This window comes from Pygocentrus nattereri, chromosome 1, assembly GCF_015220715.1.
Source record: "Pygocentrus nattereri isolate fPygNat1 chromosome 1, fPygNat1.pri, whole genome shotgun sequence".
Lineage (NCBI taxonomy): Eukaryota > Metazoa > Chordata > Actinopteri > Characiformes > Serrasalmidae > Pygocentrus > Pygocentrus nattereri.
In genome coordinates, this window is record NC_051211.1 from 6,563,988 (window position 1) to 6,584,563 (window position 20,576).

At 41.9% G+C, this 20,576-nt stretch overlaps 1 protein-coding gene across 3 annotated transcripts in view; it reads left to right on the forward strand.

Moving 5' to 3' along the window:
- The window catches only part of LOC108429092 (solute carrier family 45 member 4), an 85,161-nt gene extending 74,268 nt beyond the window's left edge, over positions 1 to 10,893 (forward strand). For 2 of the 3 annotated variants that reach the window (XM_017700598.2, XM_017700600.2), the window contains 5 exons: positions 289 to 764; positions 1,434 to 2,102; positions 3,505 to 3,604; positions 4,581 to 4,792; positions 8,184 to 8,555. In XM_017700598.2, the coding sequence (XP_017556087.1) occupies positions 289 to 764; positions 1,434 to 2,102; positions 3,505 to 3,604; positions 4,581 to 4,792; positions 8,184 to 8,555 (1,829 nt within the window). Of the gene's footprint in view, positions 1 to 288; positions 765 to 1,433; positions 2,103 to 3,504; positions 3,605 to 4,580; positions 4,793 to 8,183 lie in introns of all 3 variants that reach the window. The other variant, XM_037539181.1, reaches the window with a different exon arrangement.
- The last annotated feature ends 9,683 nt before the right edge of the window (positions 10,894 to 20,576 follow it).

Genomic DNA, 20,576 nt, shown 5'->3' on the forward strand with positions numbered 1-20,576 from the left:
CTTCTGTGTTTTTGTTCAGTTATAATCACAAGCAATTCTGTGATATTTACCAGACTTGATTTGTTACAGAGTAAAATCAGGTTTGCCCCCCCCGCCATCTAGGTCAGGATTGTTTTAGCCTGATGGCAATATTGGATCAGACCCATCTCTACTCAAAATGTCTTCCAGGCTTGGTGAACTGAATCGGGAACCAATGCTGCAAGTCTGCTGACTTTCTGCTCAGTCATAGTTAGTACTACGATAAAGATCATTAATTAAGTGAAACACTTTGTTTATGTATTTTTTGAGGACTGGGAGGTGCTGTCGGATACGCTCTAGGCGGCCTCGACTGGACGCACACGTTCCTGGGCCAGGCCTTTAAGTCCCAGGAGCAGATCCTGTTTGTCTTCGCCGCTATCCTGTTCATCATCTCTGTGGCGCTGCATCTCTTCAGCATTGAGGAGGAGCAGTACAGCCCCCAGCAGGACCGCTTGGACGATGATGCCGATGCTGCCTCTTCCTCCGTCAAACTGAATGGCCTTCTGGGCCCACCGGGCACTCAGGCGACGCTAGAGCTGATCCATGAAGACGAGCCTTATGACCTGTACGAACGCTCAGCTCCCTCAGCGGACGGCCTCTCCGAGCATGACCTGGACCTTGACTTCCTGGATGTGGAGCTGGTGCGGAGCAAGAGCGACTCAGTGTTGGCCATGGCTGATGCCACACTGGAGCACCTGGACCATGAAGCACTGTTCCTGCGCCAGATCGAGCCGTCCATCTTCCAGGTAGAGAACTTTCAAGTTCTCAAAGTTATGAAACGTTAAATAGTAAAGATTTTTGATTACGAGATTATAGCCGCTTGCTAATGCTGTAAAAGAATATCCACGTCCCAGCAGTTGTCGACTACAGGCGTTTCATGGAAATTGCAGGATTTAATGTGAAATTTGTTTTATAAAACTCTTCCTAGCCTAAACAGAAAAGGCGATATGCTTTTGCAGAATGTGTTGCCTTTTTATTTATTTATTATATTTTTCTCCATCACATTTTTGAACCCTTTAAACTCATAGAGACCTACATAAAGCTATACAACCTACACCTATATCTCCATACGACTTATACCTAATATAGTCCTAGGCAAAAGTTTGAACGTACCCAGTCAAATTACATAGTTTGTTGATTTTCCTAGTAAAAATATGTTTACACATCTTCTACAGGGAAATTAAATATGGCTTTAATGAACTGGCAAAAAATACAAAGTAAAACCAAAAATAGTAAACGGATATCAACAAAGAATGTGCAGGGCACCTAAACTCATGCACACGACTGGATAAAAAAGCTTAAAAATGTTCAAGCCTGCAATTCCAGATTAAAAAAAGAATAATAATTTAAATATAAATAAAGAGATGGGGGTAGCATTTTGTTCTAGTAATTCATAAAATGATTTTTCCATCCAGGAGCGCCTGTCATCCTACCACGGCTCCCCCCCTCGTCGCAGCAGCAGCGTCAGTGCTGGCAGCCAGGAGCTCCTACGTGGCCGCTTCAGCCGCCTCTCCACCTTCCTGCCCGAGCCAGAGCTGGAAGGTGAGGAGGTGCCACTCCACGCTTCACATGATGAGTCCAAAGCCTCCAATGGCCACCCAACCGGGCTGGGTGGTGCCAACGGTCATTCCCGGCCTCTCCCGTCCACTGGCGCCAAAGCCTCTGGCCCCAATGCTTCCATCCGTCGTCGCCGCCATACCTTCTACCGCCAGTCATCCTGCACCTTCTCCTATTATGGACGCCTGGGCTCGCACCGCTACCGCTACCGGCGCGCCAACGCAGCCGTGCTCATCAAACCGTCACGCAGCATGAACGACATCTACGAGATGCAGCAGCGGCAGAGGAGGGGTCAGCGGCAGAGGGCCAGGCACCAGAGCGGCAACACCACGTCCAGCGGTGACACAGAGAGTGAGGAGGGCGAGGTAGAGACCACCGTCCGGCTCCTGTGGATGTCCATGCTGAAGATGCCCAAAGAGCTGCTGCGGCTGTGCGCCTGCCACCTGCTTACCTGGTTCTCCATCATAGCCGAGGCTGTGTTCTACACTGACTTCATGGGACAGGTCATCTACGAAGGAGACCCTACGGTGAGATGAGTGGACTCTTTATTGTATCAAGCAAGTCATGCTAGGAGTGCTTGAAGTCTTAGATGTCTAGAGTCATTGTTGTCTTATTGCTTTACTGTTTAGATGCAACAGCATAATTACATAAGTAGGCAGATAATATATAAGCTTTGGCGGTGGATCATTCTCAGCACTGCAGTGGTGGTGGTGGTGTGTTGGTGTACGTTGTGCTGGTCTGAGTGGATCAGACACAGCAGTGCTGCTGCAGTTTTTGAACACCTCAGTGTCACTGCTGGACTGAGGATGGCCCATCAACCAAATATATCCAGCCAACAGTGTCCTGTGACCACTCATGAAGGAATGTCTAATAGAGTGGACAGTGAGTGGACACAGTGTTTAAAAACTCCAGCAGCACTGCTGTATCTGATCCACTCGTACCAGCGCAGCACACAGTAACACACCACCACTACATCAGTGTTACTGCAGTGCTGAGAATGATCCACCACCCAAATAGTACCTGCTCTGTGGGGGTCTATGGGGGTCCTGACCACTGAAGAACAGGGTACAAAGGGGTAACAAAGTATCAGAGAAACAGATGGACTACAGTCTGTAACTGTAGTTATGGGTTCAACATTTAAAATCCACATTTTCAAAGGAATTTCTCCGCTTGTTTCAATGAACCACAGACAAGAAATAATTCATCACCAGTGACTTTCTATGTTTATTTTAGCGACAACTCTGCTTGTGAGTTAACCAGGCAGAATGATAACACTGTAGTTTAGAGGGCCCATATTATGGAAAACCAAATGTTCCTCATCTTTTTGGGACATAGTTTGTTGTAGTATGTAAACACTGTTGAAATATAAGAACATATTATTTATTCTCCGTATATGAAATCCAGGCTCAATAGACAGCCCATTTTGAATTCATTGTTTTTGTGACATCATGAAAAACGTCATTTACATATGCCTGCCTTTTCAGCCTACAGATGTTTAGTGCCACCAATTTACACTGAAGTTAAGGGGAATTTCAGCCCTGCTGTTTTTTTAATCAATGCGACACAGTACAGGGCAGCCAAACAGAAGAGACATCATTTTCATCGATCAGTCTTAAGGGCACAGCCTGGGTAATGATGGATAAAGAGAGGCTGTAAATGGTTGCATAAAAATGAGTAATGACTGTTTTTTGGCACATAAAACCGCACAAACATTATAAGCAGAGCACAGAATAAAATGCAAGTCATGATATTTATGACTGACTGTAGGTAACTGCCGCAATGTGCTGACATAAACATTCATTGCTGTAGAGGATTTATGAGTTATGCGTGTTTTAGAAGTCCTTTGCCAGACAGAAACAGAAAAACTACATGATGCTTGGGAGTGTTGAACCAGATTGTTCTAAGAAAAACTAATGTTTGCTCTTCCAGGCACCTGCAAACTCCACAGCACTGCAGAACTACCACAAAGGAGTGCAGATGGGCTGCTGGGGGCTGGTCATCTATGCTGCCACTGCGGCTGTCTGCTCAGGTGAGGCGTTCAGACACCCAGAGATATCATGTTCTTTCAGTGAAGTGCAGGGCCAGGCATGGGTCCCTAACTATTAGGCCAGTTAGTTTTCATCAGTGAGCAATTACATTTAGCCGAAAGGAGAAAAGTTTCAGACTAAGAGACTTACTGAGATGTTTTCCTGTCTACAGTAAAAGTCTCGGGTCATGTCAGGTCATCTAATGCAAGATTCTTCGTTCTGAGATTATGCGTTCCTGGGCTGCAGTAGGAATGTGCACAGCGCAGAAGGGATTTTAGTACTGAGCTGCATGGTATGGCCTTGTGGCCCAAAACAAACACAGCCTTCAGGATGTGTCAATACTGTTGCCGTGTTTAAAAAGAAAACAAGTAAAAAAGAGAGATAAGCTAAACGGGTAACACTTTCCTCAAAGGCTAGCTTATTCCAATGAGCGTCAACTGTCATATAGGCTGCTTTTGTCAATGGTGATGTCATTTCACCTCAGTAAGTGTCACGACAACTGACACTTGTTGGAATAAACCTTTATAAATGTCTACATAGGTTTATGCCAGTTGTCATGAAAGGCTTATGTACAGTCATATGCAAAAGTTTGAGTCAGTCAAATTACATTAAGTGAAAATAAGTTACAGGGCACACATTATTATTCTGCGAATTGTAGTGCACAATTTATTTATTTGCCGTGTAACTTTTGCACAGACCACATTTTAAGCTTATTTTTTTCAGTAAATAAACAGTATTTATGCATTAAAATGTGTTCTCTGTAGAGGATGTGTTCATTTATTTAACTTAATTTGACCAGGGGTGTCCAAACCTTTGCATACAACTATAGGTGTGTAGCCTTATGAATGCTGCCCTTCCGGAAAGGTTTCATTAAAAGCGTGCATGTTAATTCCCACGTGTTGAGATACAGAATCCATGTAGAAATATTAATACTATTTTTGCAAGTTTTGAATGTGGCTCTGCTTTCCTTTCCTAAAGCTTTACTGCAAAAATACCTGGACAACTTTGACCTCAGCATAAAGGTCATCTATATCATGGGCACGCTGGGCTTCTCCGTTGGTACGGCTATCATGGCCATCTTCCCCAACGTCTATGTTTCCATGGTGATGATCAGCAGCATGGGCGTCATCTCCATGAGCATCTCCTACTGCCCGTACGCTCTACTGGGCCAGTACCACGACATCAAAGAGGTGAGACGTGCCTGTTTATGATATCAGATCGCTGGCCCTCATTCCCCATTATCTTCCTAAGCTTTTTCTAAGTTTGTTCTTGAGAAAGATCACAAGAAAAAGTCTACGTCAGATTCATGACGTGCTCTTAAACCTCAGAATTGTTTGCGCCTTTGTGCTCTTAAGTGTGTGTAGATTCCGAAGAACAAATCCCAGATAAGAAAACATTGGGGAATGTCAGAATCTTTCGGAAAACTGCGTGAGAGGGTTTTAGGAAGAAATTTCTTATTTGGACCGATTCGTGAGTGAGGCCTGAGCTCAGTTCAGTGAGTTCCATTCGGTTAACAGAAAATTTGAGTAGTGCAAGATCCTTAGTAGTTTAGTGTGTGATCTCCAATATTTCAGTCGCCCCAAAAAAACTGCAAAAACCAGTTTAGGTAGTGTGGATAGTGTGAGATGACCAGTCTTTTTATAATCGTTCAGACTTTAAAAGTCATGTAGTGTACCCAAGGCTTAATAAATACTCACAGGAGTGACAAACAGCAATGTTGTATGTTCAGGTTGTTTACAGATTAAGCTTCATTCGGTCAGTGCAAATGATTTTATTCACGTCTAACCAAACAACTATAAAGGAGTTTGCAGCATTTGACTTGGCAAACAGTGACTGACCGTATACTAATGGCAGCTACATGTACTAGTACTCCAACAAATTGGCCATTTGGTACAATTCAGGGATTAACATTAGGTAAGTGTATAACTGGAGCTGGATCTCAAATCCAGTTTCCAGTCCTTTATTTTGTATTTACTGGTAGTTAACCAAAATGATCTTATTAGTTTAACCACATGGAGTTGCACCTTCCAGTGAGTACACAATCCAGGTCTGGAAACTCTCTGTCCAGATTTGAAGACCTCTGCTCTGTAGTGTATATCTGTATTCAGCACTTAGACAGGACTTTGTTGACGGCAAAGCATGTCACATATCATTTTACACTTTCCTTCACAAAGCACACTTTGTCTTGGTCGTTATGACATTTCTTATGTTAGCATTGCCTCCAACACTCATTAATGGACCTTGCTTGTCTGTAATAGTAACCGTATCCAAGGAGATGATTTGACAATACATTACTTATGAGCAGTGGTGGACGAGGTACACAAATCATGTATTTGAGTTAAAGTAGAGACACCCAAGGTAAATATTCCTCCAGTAAAAGTAGAAGTTCCTCCCTTTAGACCTCCACTTGAGTAAAAGTACTAAAGTATTTACCTTCAAATGTACTTAAGTATTAAAAGTACTAAAAGAGTAATTGTGGCTCTGATGTCCTGTTATCATTTTTATAACCAGACTGGCTTCATGAACTCATTTCAGGTGAAAGTCCTCCAGCGTCTCTCTTGGTAAACCAGTCTTTTAATAGAACGTCATTAATTAGTGACGCTGACGTCTATTAAAATGATCAGAAGCACAAAACACTGAAGGTAAACAGTTTCCATCAGGGAGAACCGAGTGGCTCTGAAATCACTTTTTACACACAAACAAAGTTTCAGTTTAAGATTTATTTACAACTTAGTTCCAAGTTTAAGTTGAATAAAAACTGGCTTTAAACTCAGGATCACAAATAAGTTTTCCTTTACTGTATTGACCTGTAGGCCTCTGTTCATAAACATAAACAGAACAAAGTGACCGCTGTGCCCTGATTGTAAAAAGTCAGATATTTGACTTTGGAATGTAGTGAAGTGAAAGTAGAAAGTCGCCCAAAATGGAAATACTTATGTAAAGTACAGATACACAAAAAAACTACTTAAGTACAGTAACGAATTACATTTACTTAGTTACTGTCCACCACTGCTTGTGAGTGCGTGGTGAGTAGGTCTAGGCGATGTAACTTGATATTGACCAAGACTGGTAAGTAATCCGAAGACTATGCATCCAAGGTGATGAGCACAATGTTTTAACAAAGACCTGATAGAGAACCAGACAGGTTAAGCTCCTTGGTAAATAATGTTAATGTACATGTAATGTTTTCTTTCACTGTTCAAACAATAGATTGCTACAGCAAAGCCTTTAGGCTGTAGTACATATTCAACATTTCTGCTCGTTTCACCGCCTGTGGAAAATACTAAGCATTTTCTTTAAAGCCTAGATGTCCTGAATGTTCAGATGAGCTGTGGAAGTATCCAAATATAATATGTAAAGGTTTCCCACAGGCTTATTTCCAGAGCCCATTTGCAGTAACAACAGAAAACACCTTGTTTTTTTTGTTTGTTTGTTTTTTTTTTTTTGGTAATCTTTAAAGTGCATGGATGTGCAACTTTCAAAAATGAGATCTGAAACAGTTCATCAGGTATTGGTCAGTTATTCATTCTAATACATTTTAATATGTGAAGGAACTTCATTAAATCAGTTTAGCTTATATCACGTAAGCTAAAGACCACATAGGACGTTAAGTCTAAGCTGTAGCAGGCTGGGTTTGGGTGTTGACGGGATGTTGAGGGGGGCAGTTTATAATCAGTTATCTTGTTATTAAGAAGAAAATTCCATAATATTTTTCGATATAGCTCAGGCCTAGAGCTCTGTGTTGTTATTATTAAGGACTGACTGATATAGTGCTTGGCTGATAGAATCAGACTCTATTAAGCTTTTATATTTATTAGTTTCCACAGAAGTCCCACCGATACATCACTTCTAATGTCTCTTAAAATGGTATATAAGGAAGTCATCTAGTGAATATTATCAATATCATATCAGTTACCCTAGTATTTATGAACAGCAGGTGGGAATATGACAGTGTTTTATCTTTATCTTGATCACCATTGTTATTATAATGCACAATATGCATTTCTGAGCAGGAGGATGTTGTCGGTACCTTCATGTCTTGTTGCAAAGTTAACACCATCAGGCCTGTTTGGATTTAAGAAATTCACAGAACTTTCACGATACACAATGTTACTATATGTTGGAGAAACGTTTTAGAGTAAAATGTTTTAGAGTAAAACATTTTTAAAATACTTTGAATACTGAAAACAATGATTTTAATTCTATATTTGGCATACTCTCGCACTAAATCTAGTTAAATGGCACTAATTTTGCTCTCTTCATAACGAAACAGGTAGTCAGTGTTTGCAAAACACTAACAGTATGTTTAGAAAAGCTTATTGTACTGTGACATAATTCATAACGGTGAATGATACATATTGTAATTTTGCCCAGCCCTGATATTCGTTGTTTTTAACAGTTGTTAAAAGTGATATTACCGTATTTGATCTGTGTGTCAAAATATTGTGATAAGTATTGTGTATCACATATCGTGATATACCAATTTTTCCTTATTGCCCACCCCTACAGAACTTTATAGTGATGTTGGAGGGCTTGAACAGTATTCTATAATAACCTAACTTTTGTTTTCTTTATTTACAGTATATCCACCACAGCCCTGGCAACTCTAAGCGAGGCTTCGGCATCGACTGCGCAATCCTGTCTTGCCAGGTGTACATCTCTCAGATCCTGGTGGCGTCAGCGTTGGGGGCGGTGGTGGACGCAGTGGGCAGCGTGAGGGTCATCCCCATCGTGGCATCTGGCGGCTCCTTTCTGGGCTTCCTGACCTCCTGCTTCTTGGTCATCTATCCAGCAGATGGGGAGGGGTCGAAGGCCGAGCAGTCCAAAGCGTTGACTTCATCAAGCAACGGGCACGGAGAGCCCAGCATGGCCGAAAAGCCCAGCGTGCTGAAACTGACGCGCAAGGGCACGGCCACGACGACCTGCAAGGTGGAGTGCGAGTCGACGCTGTGATGCAGTTAGTGGCAGAGCATTGCCACCATCTTTCACCTGCGCCTGGCAGCTTAGAACAGCTTTCACTCAGTTGTGTTGCGTTTTATTTGTTCGTTAGACCTGGTGTTGCGGTTCTCAGGGCTGCAGTGGGCAGGGATGGGCGTTCTTCCCTCTCAGGGTCTCCAGGGGGCAGCTCTGAGCAGGACTCTTGAGAAGGGAGCGAGAGCATTTCTCTCTCTCTCTCTCTCTCTCTCTCTCTCTCTCTCTTCATCCACTCCAACTTCCACTCCAAGCTCAAGACGGAGGACTAAAAGAAATCTAATGTAAACAAAAATTTTATGTGGACTAAATGATATTACTTTGTTTAATGTGTGTTTTTTTTTTGTCCAGGGTTGAGGACAATTACCAAAAGTTGCCCAGTACAATAAGTTTTTTTTTATATACATTTTGAAACTATCTTGGCTCTTTGGCTTTAGTGTGCAGGTGTGTGGAGGAGTCGACGATCAGGAAAACGCCCAAAGGTTAAAACTGAGACACAAATCCTTGTCTCTACATTTTAATATTATATTTGAAGTGCTTAAGTTGGACTGTTGAGGTCAGTGCTAGGAGAAGGAGTCACTTCTCCTTCAAAGATTCCTCCATTTCCCATGGTTTGTTACTATTGAGAATCAGCTGCCATCTGTCTCCGTTCTCCAGAAGCATGGAAATGCTTTACGATATAGGTATAATCGCAATGCTGCAAGTGACTTTTTGAAGCATGTACCAAATGGAGAGAAACAAATACAAGAACATTTTGGGGAAACACTCTGAGGAGGATGCTGTAAAATGATCTCCTCTTTTGCTTAATTTCTGATTGCACATTTTGGAGTTTTTGAAAGTGTGCCATTCTATTGTCATTGCATTGGAGTGCTTGCGCTTGGTGGTTAGCGTGACCAGGAAGGTGCTTTGAGAACCATATTGGCATTGGGCCATTCGACTGGCTCTCGCCACTGGCACTTTTTTGTGGCAGAACTTGAACTATGAGGCAAATTCAGAAAGAATGTTCCATTTTTTTCCCCTATCTCATCTTCATTTCGTTCTCCCTTGAGGATCTGTGGAGCGCTGCACTTTCACTTGTAGTCTATTGACACTGTGTCACCAAGTTGCTGTGTGTTCCTGAGGAGGTGGATTCCCCTCCTTTCTGCCTCCTCGACTTCATCTCCATCGTCTTGGCTCTTCCTTGGCCCCCGTTTTGCACTCCACAGCCACACAATAAGCCCCACAATGGAGAAAACCTGGGCTATCGTGTGGTTGACGTCTCCAGCTGGTCTGTTTTTGTGAACTGTTTCTTTTGGACTCCTAACAGAGACCTCTGGGTGGTGTGCAATAACGCAGCCCTGGTCAGCCGGTCAGAGCTCTTCTGCTTTCTCTCATCGCTGGAGGACCAGCCGCGACCTTAGATCAGGATGCCGTCGATATATTTACTTAGACACGATGCTACTTCCTTTTTTATGCTGTCTAGCACGTCTAGTACATTAAAGCATGTCGAGCACATTATGAAGATACTCGTGTTCCATTGAAGCGGATTTGTACCGTTAATGTATCTTTATAGAGTATTATAACAAAACCATAAGCTGAAACCTGCTATTTTGGAATGTTCGTAAAAAAAAGAGAAACCAAACTTGAAAACAAAAACACACCGCATTTCTGACAAATCAGTTGCAATAATAATGTTACCTGCCTCAGAGCGTGCCAAAGGGAAATTCCACCAATTTTCCGAAATTTCAGAATAAATAAATCCTTAAGATCTAAACAGTCATTCAAAAGTTTAATTATGCAGAAATTGTAATAGTTTGGTGGAATTCCCCTTTAATATAAGGGGTGATTGTGTTTGTTTTTTTTATAATGGCTAGTGCATGAGAGGCTGTTTGGTGTATCCCATTTACTTAAGAAATGTACTCACTGCTTAAGAATAGTTGAGACTCTGGTTTGGAAAAATCCAAATTGTCTCCATTTGAAATACTTGAAGTGCACCATGCTTGTGTTTTTTTTTTTGTTTGTTTGTTTGTTTTTTAGCTTTTTTTTTTGCTTTGCGAAGATGCAAGGAAGGTATACACTACTGTGCACAAGTCAGAGACCACCTTTTATTTCATTGCCAGCCTAAACAGCCATTAAGCAATTTTTTCAGGGGATGTTCCTGAGGAGATTAGATAAACGATATCTTTCTTGCACATCAAAGGAGAAAGGCAAAGGAGAACAAATGGAAAAAAAAGCAGGAGAGTCCAAAACTGGTGCCACAGAGAAAACAGGACTCCTAACAACCACCTGGAAGACCTGGTAGACCACAAAAACTGCCCCATCAGATAAACAGCACTTAGTTTTACCCTTTGAGAGAGAGGAGAAAATCAAGCTGCTTCAGATCTGAAAGTATCCACAGGTGTTTCTGTCCATCCTTCCACTGTGAGACGACCAGACAGCACTGTGGGTCTGAAAGGATGTGTAGCTGTCCAAGAAGAACCTCGCGGCGAAAAAGAGACACGCCGAAAAGGAGAAAACATGAAAACAAAACAAACCAACTCCTTAGACTGACCTGTATAGGAGTAGAAAAGTATCCCTGCAGATTTCTATGAAAAGCAAGTCTTCTGAAAGGAGTGGAAGCTGTAATGAAGGCAAATTAAAGAAGTGAAGGGTGGTCTCTGACTTGTGCACAGCTCTGTATGATGACATTGGTGTGTGGTCAGTGATGTTCCCACTGATAATAACTGAGGGTCACTTTGACTCGCTGTGTTCCATGAGGGGGCAATGAATGTAACTATTGTATTGTTTAACTATGAGCAAAAGATCTGACATTGCAAACAACTTGCACATAGAGGGCGCCCTCGCGCAACACAGATTAAGATCAGTCTCGGACTAAGAAGGATTCTCGATGGAGCTGCGTCGTTGACGAAGTTAGTCCGGGACTGAGCTGTATCCCTGTGCCGAGCGCAGCCCCCACAGAGTTTTAAGAAAAGAATCATCTTGCAAAAGAAGAAAAAAAAAACTGTGGATATTTATTTTTCTCGTGAAACAAAATGCTTTGACTTTATTTAAAGATAAAGAGAGATATATTTACAGTTGTACTAAATGCAAAAGAAGTGTGCTTTGGTGAAAGCGGAGTCGTGAGCGTGCGAGTCCTGTGCGTGTCTGTGTGTTTCACTTTTTTCTGTTTTACAGTTCCTGGTTTACAGCACACGTTTTTATTTCCAGTCACCGTTCAAACAATAATGGCGTATTGGTTTTCTCATTATGTGTGTAGTCTGTGATGAACCGTAGATAAATAATCCTTCACTTTATTGTTGGAAAGAAACAGTGTCACCACCTCACTCTGATTTATGATTTTTAAAGTCGACCGTCCCGTGTTTTTCATTTTAAAGAAACGCAGGTGGATGTTAATTCAGCGTTATAATGTATGGGGGAAAACTGAACCTTTGCAGTGTACTATATGCCTTGTTATTTGAAAGTTGTATATATTTCTTTTAAATAGTTTCTTTTGCTGCTATAAGGAGCTGGTTATTTTTTATTAGTTTTGTTTTCTATAAGAATTGTATATAACATCTGTATATATGCTCGAGCCTTCAAATGTAGAACTATTCAGGAACACTGTATTGAATGCACCTTTAAAGAATCATTGAAAGAAACGATTGCGATTCCTTTCCTTCTTCATCTGACGCCGACTTGGTTGATTGAGGTGTTATGCAGTGTTGCAGAATTTTCTGTTTCATTCATGTTTTCTCACTACAGCATCATCCAGCATGCATTACGTAAATTTACAGTACAACTAGTGTGGATCACTGTGGTGACGGCAAATCCTGACTGCTGGCCTAGTAACTGATCTACACACTAATGAGTACAGCCAAGCTAGCATTAGTGTAACTCTTCAGTCATCTAAAGCAGTTCTGACTTTATTTCGAATAAAATGCCAGCCAGACAGTTTTCTTTGCCCTTTGTCAGAAAAAAAGAAACTTTAGCTTTTAGGTCCCTGATTTTAAGCAGTTCTGTCTTGATTTATGGGGGCAGTCGTGGGCTGGAGGTTAGGGATCTGGCCCTGTGACCAGAAGGTTGCCGGTTTGATCCCCAGGGCCGACAGTCCATGACTGAGGTGTCCTTGAGCAAGACACCTAACCCCCAACTGCTCCCCGGGCGCCGTGGATAGGGCTGCCCACCGCTCCGGGCAAGTGTGCTCACTGCCCCCTAGTGTGTGTGTTCACTAGTGTGTATGTGGTGTTTCACTTCACGGATGGGTTAAATGCGGAGGTGGAATTTCCGCAGTTGTGGGATCAAAAAAGTATCACTTATCACTTATTTAGCACCAAAATGCAAACCAGAGGGAGCTGTTGTCCCATTCAGTCAAGAAAAATATCCGAACTCAGGTAAGGAAACTATTTAGCCAAGTAATATTGCTAACTTTAGCTTTTAGCCCACTTATTTATACACAATCATAAATAAACAGCCTTTCTGTCTTTATTTAGGCCAAAATGCTGGTCAGAGAGAGGGCTTCCCCTTTCAGTCAGAAAAAAGAAGTCAACCTGGCGTAAAGTAACTACATGGCGAGGTATTCTAGCTAACTTCAGCTTGGAGTCTCCTTAGTTGTACAAAGTCACAAAGAAAACAGCCATTCTGTCTTTTTTTTAGCATAAAATGCTGGCCAGAGAGTTTTTTCCAGTCAGAAAAAAAGAAGCCGAACTGAGGAAATTACATATCCAGGTAATGTTAATCTGAGGTTTATTGTCATATGCACAGCGGAACGGGCAGTTACACTGTACAATGACATTCTTACTTTGCTGTTCCTCCATTCACCAAATATAATCTTAAGAGAATAAAAAATATAAGAATAACTCTAAAAACAGTAGGAAAAAGTAAAATTAAAAATGTACAGTATGAAAGTTCCAATAAAATTAAAGTTACATGTGCGTATGTGCAAATATGTAGAGCAGCTGTTCATAAAGTGCATCAAGAAACAAATGTAAACAGTAAACAATGTTGTTCTGTGCAGTAACAGATGTAAACAGTAAACAATGTTGTTCTGTGCAGTAACATGTAAACAGTAAACAATGTTGTTCTGTGCAGTAACAGATGTAAACAGTAAACAATGTTGTTCTGTGCAGTAACAGATGTAAACAGTATTGTTCTAACGGCAGCAGTTCAGTGTAGGTAAGGTGCAGTTGTTGAGTGTGAGGTTAAATCAGTTCAGAATGGGAGGGGAAGAGGTGGTAAGTGAGGTGTTCACCAGCCTGATGGCCTGTGAATAGGAACTGTTGGTCAGTCTTGTAGTCCTGGACTTCACACTCCTGTAACGTCTGCCTGAAGGTAGGAGTGTGAAGAGTCTGGGGGTGTGCACTGTCCCTGATGATGTTTTGGGCCCTCCTGATGACCCTGGTGTGATAAATGTCCTGTAGTGAGGGGAAGGCTGCTCCTGAGATGGACTGGGCAGTTTTGATCACACGCTGGAGAGCCTTCCTGTCCTGAGCAGTGCAGTTTCCATACCAGACCGTGATGGAGCTGGTAAGAACGCTCTCGACCGCACTCCTGTAGAAGGCTCTGAGAATTTTGGCTGACATGCCAAATTTCCTCAGTCTTCTCAGAAAGTACAGTCGCTGCTGGGACCTGATGATGAGGTGTGTGTTGTGAGACCAGGTGAGATCCTCACTGATGTGGATGCCGAGGAATTTGAAGGTTTTCACCGTCTCCACCTCAGTCTCACCAATGTACAGGGGTGTGTGCAGCTCCCGCTTCCTCCTTGGATCAACAATCGTTTCCTTGGTCTTGTCTGCATTCAAGGAAAGATTGTTGTCATGACACCAGATTATCAGCTCAGCCAACTCCTTCCTGTACCCCTTTCCTTGGTGCCACCTAGTGGACGGAGACTACACATTTAGGCCTAGATTTAAAGTTGTTGCCATCTAGTGATTACGTGAAATGTGACCCCTACAGTGCAATAACATCTGCTGCAAGTGGCCATTTGGCTATTTTTAATTTCGCAATAAGAGCCACTCAAACTCCAAGCTGACCCCAGATCCTCCATGGCACTGTTTCAGCAATGCCTTATTGAGACATTAAGCTAAGCTGGCCTGGCACAGCTCCGGTCTAAAGCCTACAGCAGTGTGAACATCTCAGTTGACACAAAGAACGCTGTACGTATGAAAAGCAGCCCGGCCTCTTAGCTGGAAAGGAAAATAAGCCACAGTTAGAGATTTCAGACATTCCTTTAAATGCTGCCTCCTCCTTTCAGATCTTAGAGACTAAAGGTGGCCAGAAATGCAGAAACTCCTCTTTAACTCCTCCTCTACCGCCTGGTTCGATGTCTTTGGGCATTCTCCAAAGCCTCATATGACAGCTGAGGAAGTTTAGTTTCTTACAGACACTGCGCAGATGGCATGATGGGAATTTATGTGACATGCAGCTGAGCTAATTTCAAAGAATTATGTTTAAGTGCGCCGAAATGTGTGCTGTAGTTTTTGGACGAACACCAGGATTCATCCCACAAAGGAGAATTCCACCAAACCTTTCTCAAAATTTCTGCTCAGAATATCAGCCATGGTGGTGATAGAAGCCAGGAGTCATGATGTCTACAACGCAAGTGTGGCCACTTTCCCTGCTGGGTTAAGTGTTCCTACTGGTTTTTCTAATGCGTTTTTGCTTCTTGTTGGGTTGATATCGCAGCGTTAAGGATCCTAATGGTTTAACAGGTGACCAATGGCTGAGTCTAAATGCATTTGCTGGTCTTCTAATGGGATTTAAAGGTATTCTACAGGAAATTGGTGGTCTCTTTTGGAAATTATTGAGCCAAATCCCATGAATTGCCTATTCTAAATGGAAAATATTTGTAAATCGGCTTCTGGGACTATTTTGTCTCTCTCTCTCTCTGCCATTAATATTATAATTAACAGTCATTTTTAAATGACATTTCAAATCAAACTAATCTCAATGACTTTGTTTACACCTTAATGAATAAAGTATACTAAACTTTAGACAAATTGGTGGAATTCCCCTTTAAGCTGGGGTGTGAAAGCTGTGGTTGCGCTCCACAGTTCAGCCACCAGGGGGTGCTGCTGTACAGGCGTTAATATGAGGGAAGCTTTGAGCTCCAGGTGCAGCTACATGGCCTGTATTCACAAGGCCTCTGCTGAGCCTGGTCAGCCTGGTCCTTCCTCAGAGACATCAGCCATTTTTGTCTAGACGGTCACAAATCACAAAAAGCATGATCAGAAAAATGAGGTGGGGGGGTTTTCCAGAAGGGATCCGGAGCTTTTAGACCCCTTATTTGTTGTACAAAATCATAAAGAAACAGGCATTCTGTCCTGATTTAGCACAGAAATGCAAAGCAGGGAGTTTTTTTGCCCTTTCAGTCAGAAAAAATAGCCAAACCGATGTAATGTAACTGCCCAGGTAATTTTGCTAATATTAGCTTTTAGGCCCCTTAATTTGTCCAAAGCCATAAAGAAAACAGCCTTTCTGCCCTTACTTAGCCCAAAATGCTAGTCAGAGAGGGGGTTTTGCCCTTTCAGTCAGAAAAAAAGAAGTTATTAACTTCATAGCCAGGTAATCTTGATAGCTTTAGCTTTTAGCCCCCCTAACTGTTTCACAAAATCATAAAGAAAACCGTGATTTTATCTTTAATCAGCACAAATTGGACATCAGAAACTTTTCTTTATATACTTTCAACCTTCTAATGGGATTTAAAGGTATACTACAGGAAATTTGTGGTCTTTTATGGAAACTATTAAACCAAATCCCATGAATTGTCTGTTCTAAATGGAAAATATTTGTAAATCTGGGGGTAAAAAGCAAAAAAAAAAAACTCTTCTGGGACTATTTTGTCTCTCTGTGCCATTAATGTGGGGGTTTTTCCCGAAGGGATCTGTGTGTAAATCTTTGTTAAGCAGCTTCGCACCTCCCAGCCAGCTGGTTGTAGAGCCATTCCACAAGATCAGGGCCAAATAGATGAGCTCATTTTAAATCTTCTCACGTCAGGAAAACAGTTTTTGTCCTACACAGGACAAAACCGGCTAGGCTTCCTTAGTAAACGTTCAGTTTCTGAGTAAAATGACTGAGAACCTCATCACAGTAGGCTAAACTGCTGCACTCCATATTGTGAATGTTAGAACTTCTAACCTCAGTTTTGGGGTCAAACATTCATTTTTACACGTAAAAAAACACATTAGGATTTCAATTAACTTAAATTTTTAAAGGAAAGCAGTAAGTTATTTTACACCTTCTTCCTCCATGAATTTAGCAAGAATTCATGAATTTTTGTTTATTTTTAAAAAAACAATTATACAGAATTCCAAGCAGCACACAAGAGCTTATCCCCACAGTCGTGTGTGAAGGCTGAGGCAATATACACTCACTGGCCACTTTATTAGGTACACCTTGCTAGTAAAAGGTTGGACCCCCTTTTGCCTTCAGACCTGCCTTAATTCTTCGTGGCAGACTTTCAACAAGGTGTTGGAAACGTTCCTCAGAGATTCTGGTTGGTTATTTGAGTTCCTGTTGTCTTTCTATCATCTGGAACCAGTCTGCCCATTCTCCTCTGACCTCTCACATCAACAAGGCATTTTCCTCCACACAACTGACCGCTCACTGGATATTTCCTCTTTTTCGGACCATTCTCTGTAAACCCTAGAGATGGTTGTGTGTGAAAATCCCAGTAGATCAGCAGTTTCTGAAATACTCAGACCAGCCCGTCTGGCACCAACAACCACGCCACGTTCAAAGTCCCTTAAATCCCCTTTCTTCCCCGTTCTGATGCTCGGCCTGCACTTCAGCAAGTTGTCTAGACCACCGCTACATGCCTAAATGCACTGAGTTGCAGCCATGTGATTGGCTGATAAGGTATTAGTGTTAAGAAGCAACTGAACAATAAAGTGGCCGGAGTGTAATTCAATAATTCAAAATAATTTGAAGAAATAAAATGAAATAATGATAAATAATTTTAGCTACAATAATCCATACATGACTATGGAATATATAAACAATGACATAAAGAAAAGAAATGCTGATAGTCATCAGATATTTTCTTGTTTAGCTCATAATTTCATATGAAGCGTTTAGCTGACATCACTGGTATGACCGACTTCATTCTGAAGTAACTGTGAAAAACTAGAATACAAATGGATGAAATGACATATTTTAGTGGATATTCTGTGATTGACAACATGTGGTCTGATGCTCTGTAAAATGCATTTTTTAATCAAAAATGTCTCCGGTGTTACCTTTCCTATGTGTAACGCCAGTGATGACCGGTAACACCAGTGACACCTATGGATACATTGAAAAGTGGACGTTTCTGTAGGATGACCCTTTTATGCAGTAAATTACAGGACGTTTCTCCAAAAACTGTGAGGTTTTGTGTGATGGGGTGGGCACACCATGCTTGAGAAAGCCTGTCAAAGATCCATCCATCCATTTTCTAAGCCACTTCAGCAGTCTTCGGGCGGAAGGCAGGATACACCCTGGACAGGTCGCCAGTCCATCGCAGGGCAGACAGACAGACACAGACAGTCACTCACACCCAGGGGCAATTTAGCATGTCCAATTGGTCTGACTGCATGTCTTTGGACTGTGGGAGGAAACCGGAGAACCCAGAGGAAACCCACACAGACACGGGGAGAACATGCAAACTCCACACAGAGAGGACCCTGGTCACCCGGCAGGGGAATCGAACCCAGGCCCTCCTTGCTGTGAGGCGACAGCGCTACCCACCACGCCACCGTGCCACCCCCTGTCAAAGATCCTTCAACAAATTATTAATGTTAAAGAATAACAGAACCTACCAGTTTGTGAACGGGCCCCCTTTATGAGGACTCAGACAGGGTATATGTATAACCCACTGCTATTAAATACACTGTAGATATTGTTGGGACATCAGCTCCCTGAAACAAAGCTGAATCTCTTTTATTCATTTACATGATATGATATGAAGCCTTTACTGTCACATAGTCACCAGAGTAACCAGTGAGATTTATCATAAAACCATTGAAATACCTTGGAAAAGACTCATTCTTTAATATCCAACATTAAGGTTATAAGATGAGCATGAACTCCCTTATATATTTAGTGTGGAAAAAGAGTTTGAAATGATATAATATGATGAATTGTGCTTAAAATGACTTAAAGCATGAACTACCTTGGGTAAAAAAGGTCCATTTTTATTTCAAATTGACTTCAATTTTCTTACATTGTCTCTATTTAGGCTACAGCCTGCTGATCTTCTTAATATGTGTTTGTGCATTTCCAATCTGACTTCATTACTGAGTAGAGACTCACTCACTAAATCAACAGTCATCGTGTGAGGAGGTGATGAGGATAAATATAACTCAATGTGACTAATCTTTGCAATGAATGTTGTTTAGTTCGGTAAACTGAGTCTCCAAAAGTGTGTAGACTTCCTTTCCAGTTAGTGAATTTGGCTGCACCCATTGCTAACACAGGTGTTCAGTGTGCACAAACAGCCTCTCCGTAGACGAGCAGTGACCAATAGTCTGGGACACTCTGAAGCCCCCCAAGGCCAACCTGCTGTGGAGCAATGGAAGTGACAGAGCTCCATCCAGTACCTTTGGGGTGAGTTGGAGTGATCCAGAACTGATCATCCAACATCAGTACGTGACTTCACTAAAGCTCTTGTGGCTGAATGGAAACAGATCCTCACAGCAATGTTCCTACATCTAGTGCAAAACCTTCCCAGAGGGATAGAGAGTGTTACTGCAGCGAAGGGAGACAAACAAGCAGGTGTTGGAAGCAGAATTAGCAGAATTATTTATTATCCCCCACCCCTAATTCTTCATATGAAACTGAAGTCAGATGTTCAGATTCTTGTTCAGATTTTCCCATTCCACCTTAAATTTTTGTATGCTTGTTATAAAGAATTCATTGAAACTACACCATTATTTATTTTTGCCTACCCACAATTCTTCTTCTTCTTCTTCTTGTTCGAGTCTTGTCATTACACCTTAAATGGAGCAGCAGTTTTGATGTCTGAGGAGCCAGAATGTAACTGCTGCACTGTTTAAGGTGGAACGGGAAATTTAGCCAGCTACCAAGACATCAGCAACTACTAGCGGTTTTTATGCTTGTAGGAAGAAAAGGACCAAATTATGGTTATCATCATAATTTATTACCTGAGAAAATACATTTGTGGGTTTCTTTGGTCGTTTGTCCCGCCACCTTGCCAGTCGGAGGGTGACTCTGGAAAACCTCTGTTTCATGTAGCCCTAACAAAAAAATCTCAACATATCCTATCTAGCAAAAATCAGGACACCCTATCTAAAGGTGTGAACGCACAAAACGGAAGAGTTAGGGTTAAGTGGTAGGAGCAAGGGGTGAAATGGGATTGGGCCTTACTGTGACATTGCTCTCCCAGACTGGTTGGGTGGTCGTGATGGTTGGGTGGGGTTTTCTGCTGAAAGAGAAGTGACAGGAATCATCCCACTCAGTAAGATAGCTTCATATTGAATTTCAGAGTGAAATGTTGCACAGCCGTGCGTGCTGGTGATACTCAAGGCCTGTTTTACCAAGACTGAAATCAATGCTATGATGAATAGTTGGTTATATATATCATTTCCTTCATCTTGCTGGATGCCCTTTGGTCATAAATGCAATTGTGGCTATAGTGTCAGTCCCCATTAAAAGCCCCATATTTACAGAGGAGTTCTTAGGCCAGGAAGGTAGTCTGATTAGGTGGTAATTCAATTTGGGAATATGATTCTGATCATCGTTGGAGGAGATATGCAGCAGAATAATCAGCATCAACATGGCTCTGGGGATTTCAGTGGAGAGTAAGAGGTTGTATTTCTATAAAAATGAACTTTGATGCATTGCTAGTTTGTTTTTGTGCATCTTGAGGATTTGGGAGGGTCCTAAGCACTGGGGGAACCCTCAGGGCCTTCCAGGGCATCAGGGCCTAATGGTTTCTGTAAAATAAAGAAAAACACATGGCTGTAGTTTATAATTTGTTTATTGTATTCTAATAATATTTCTAACTAGTTTTGGTTGGAAACAAATAGGTTAAAACCTTAAGACGGCCAA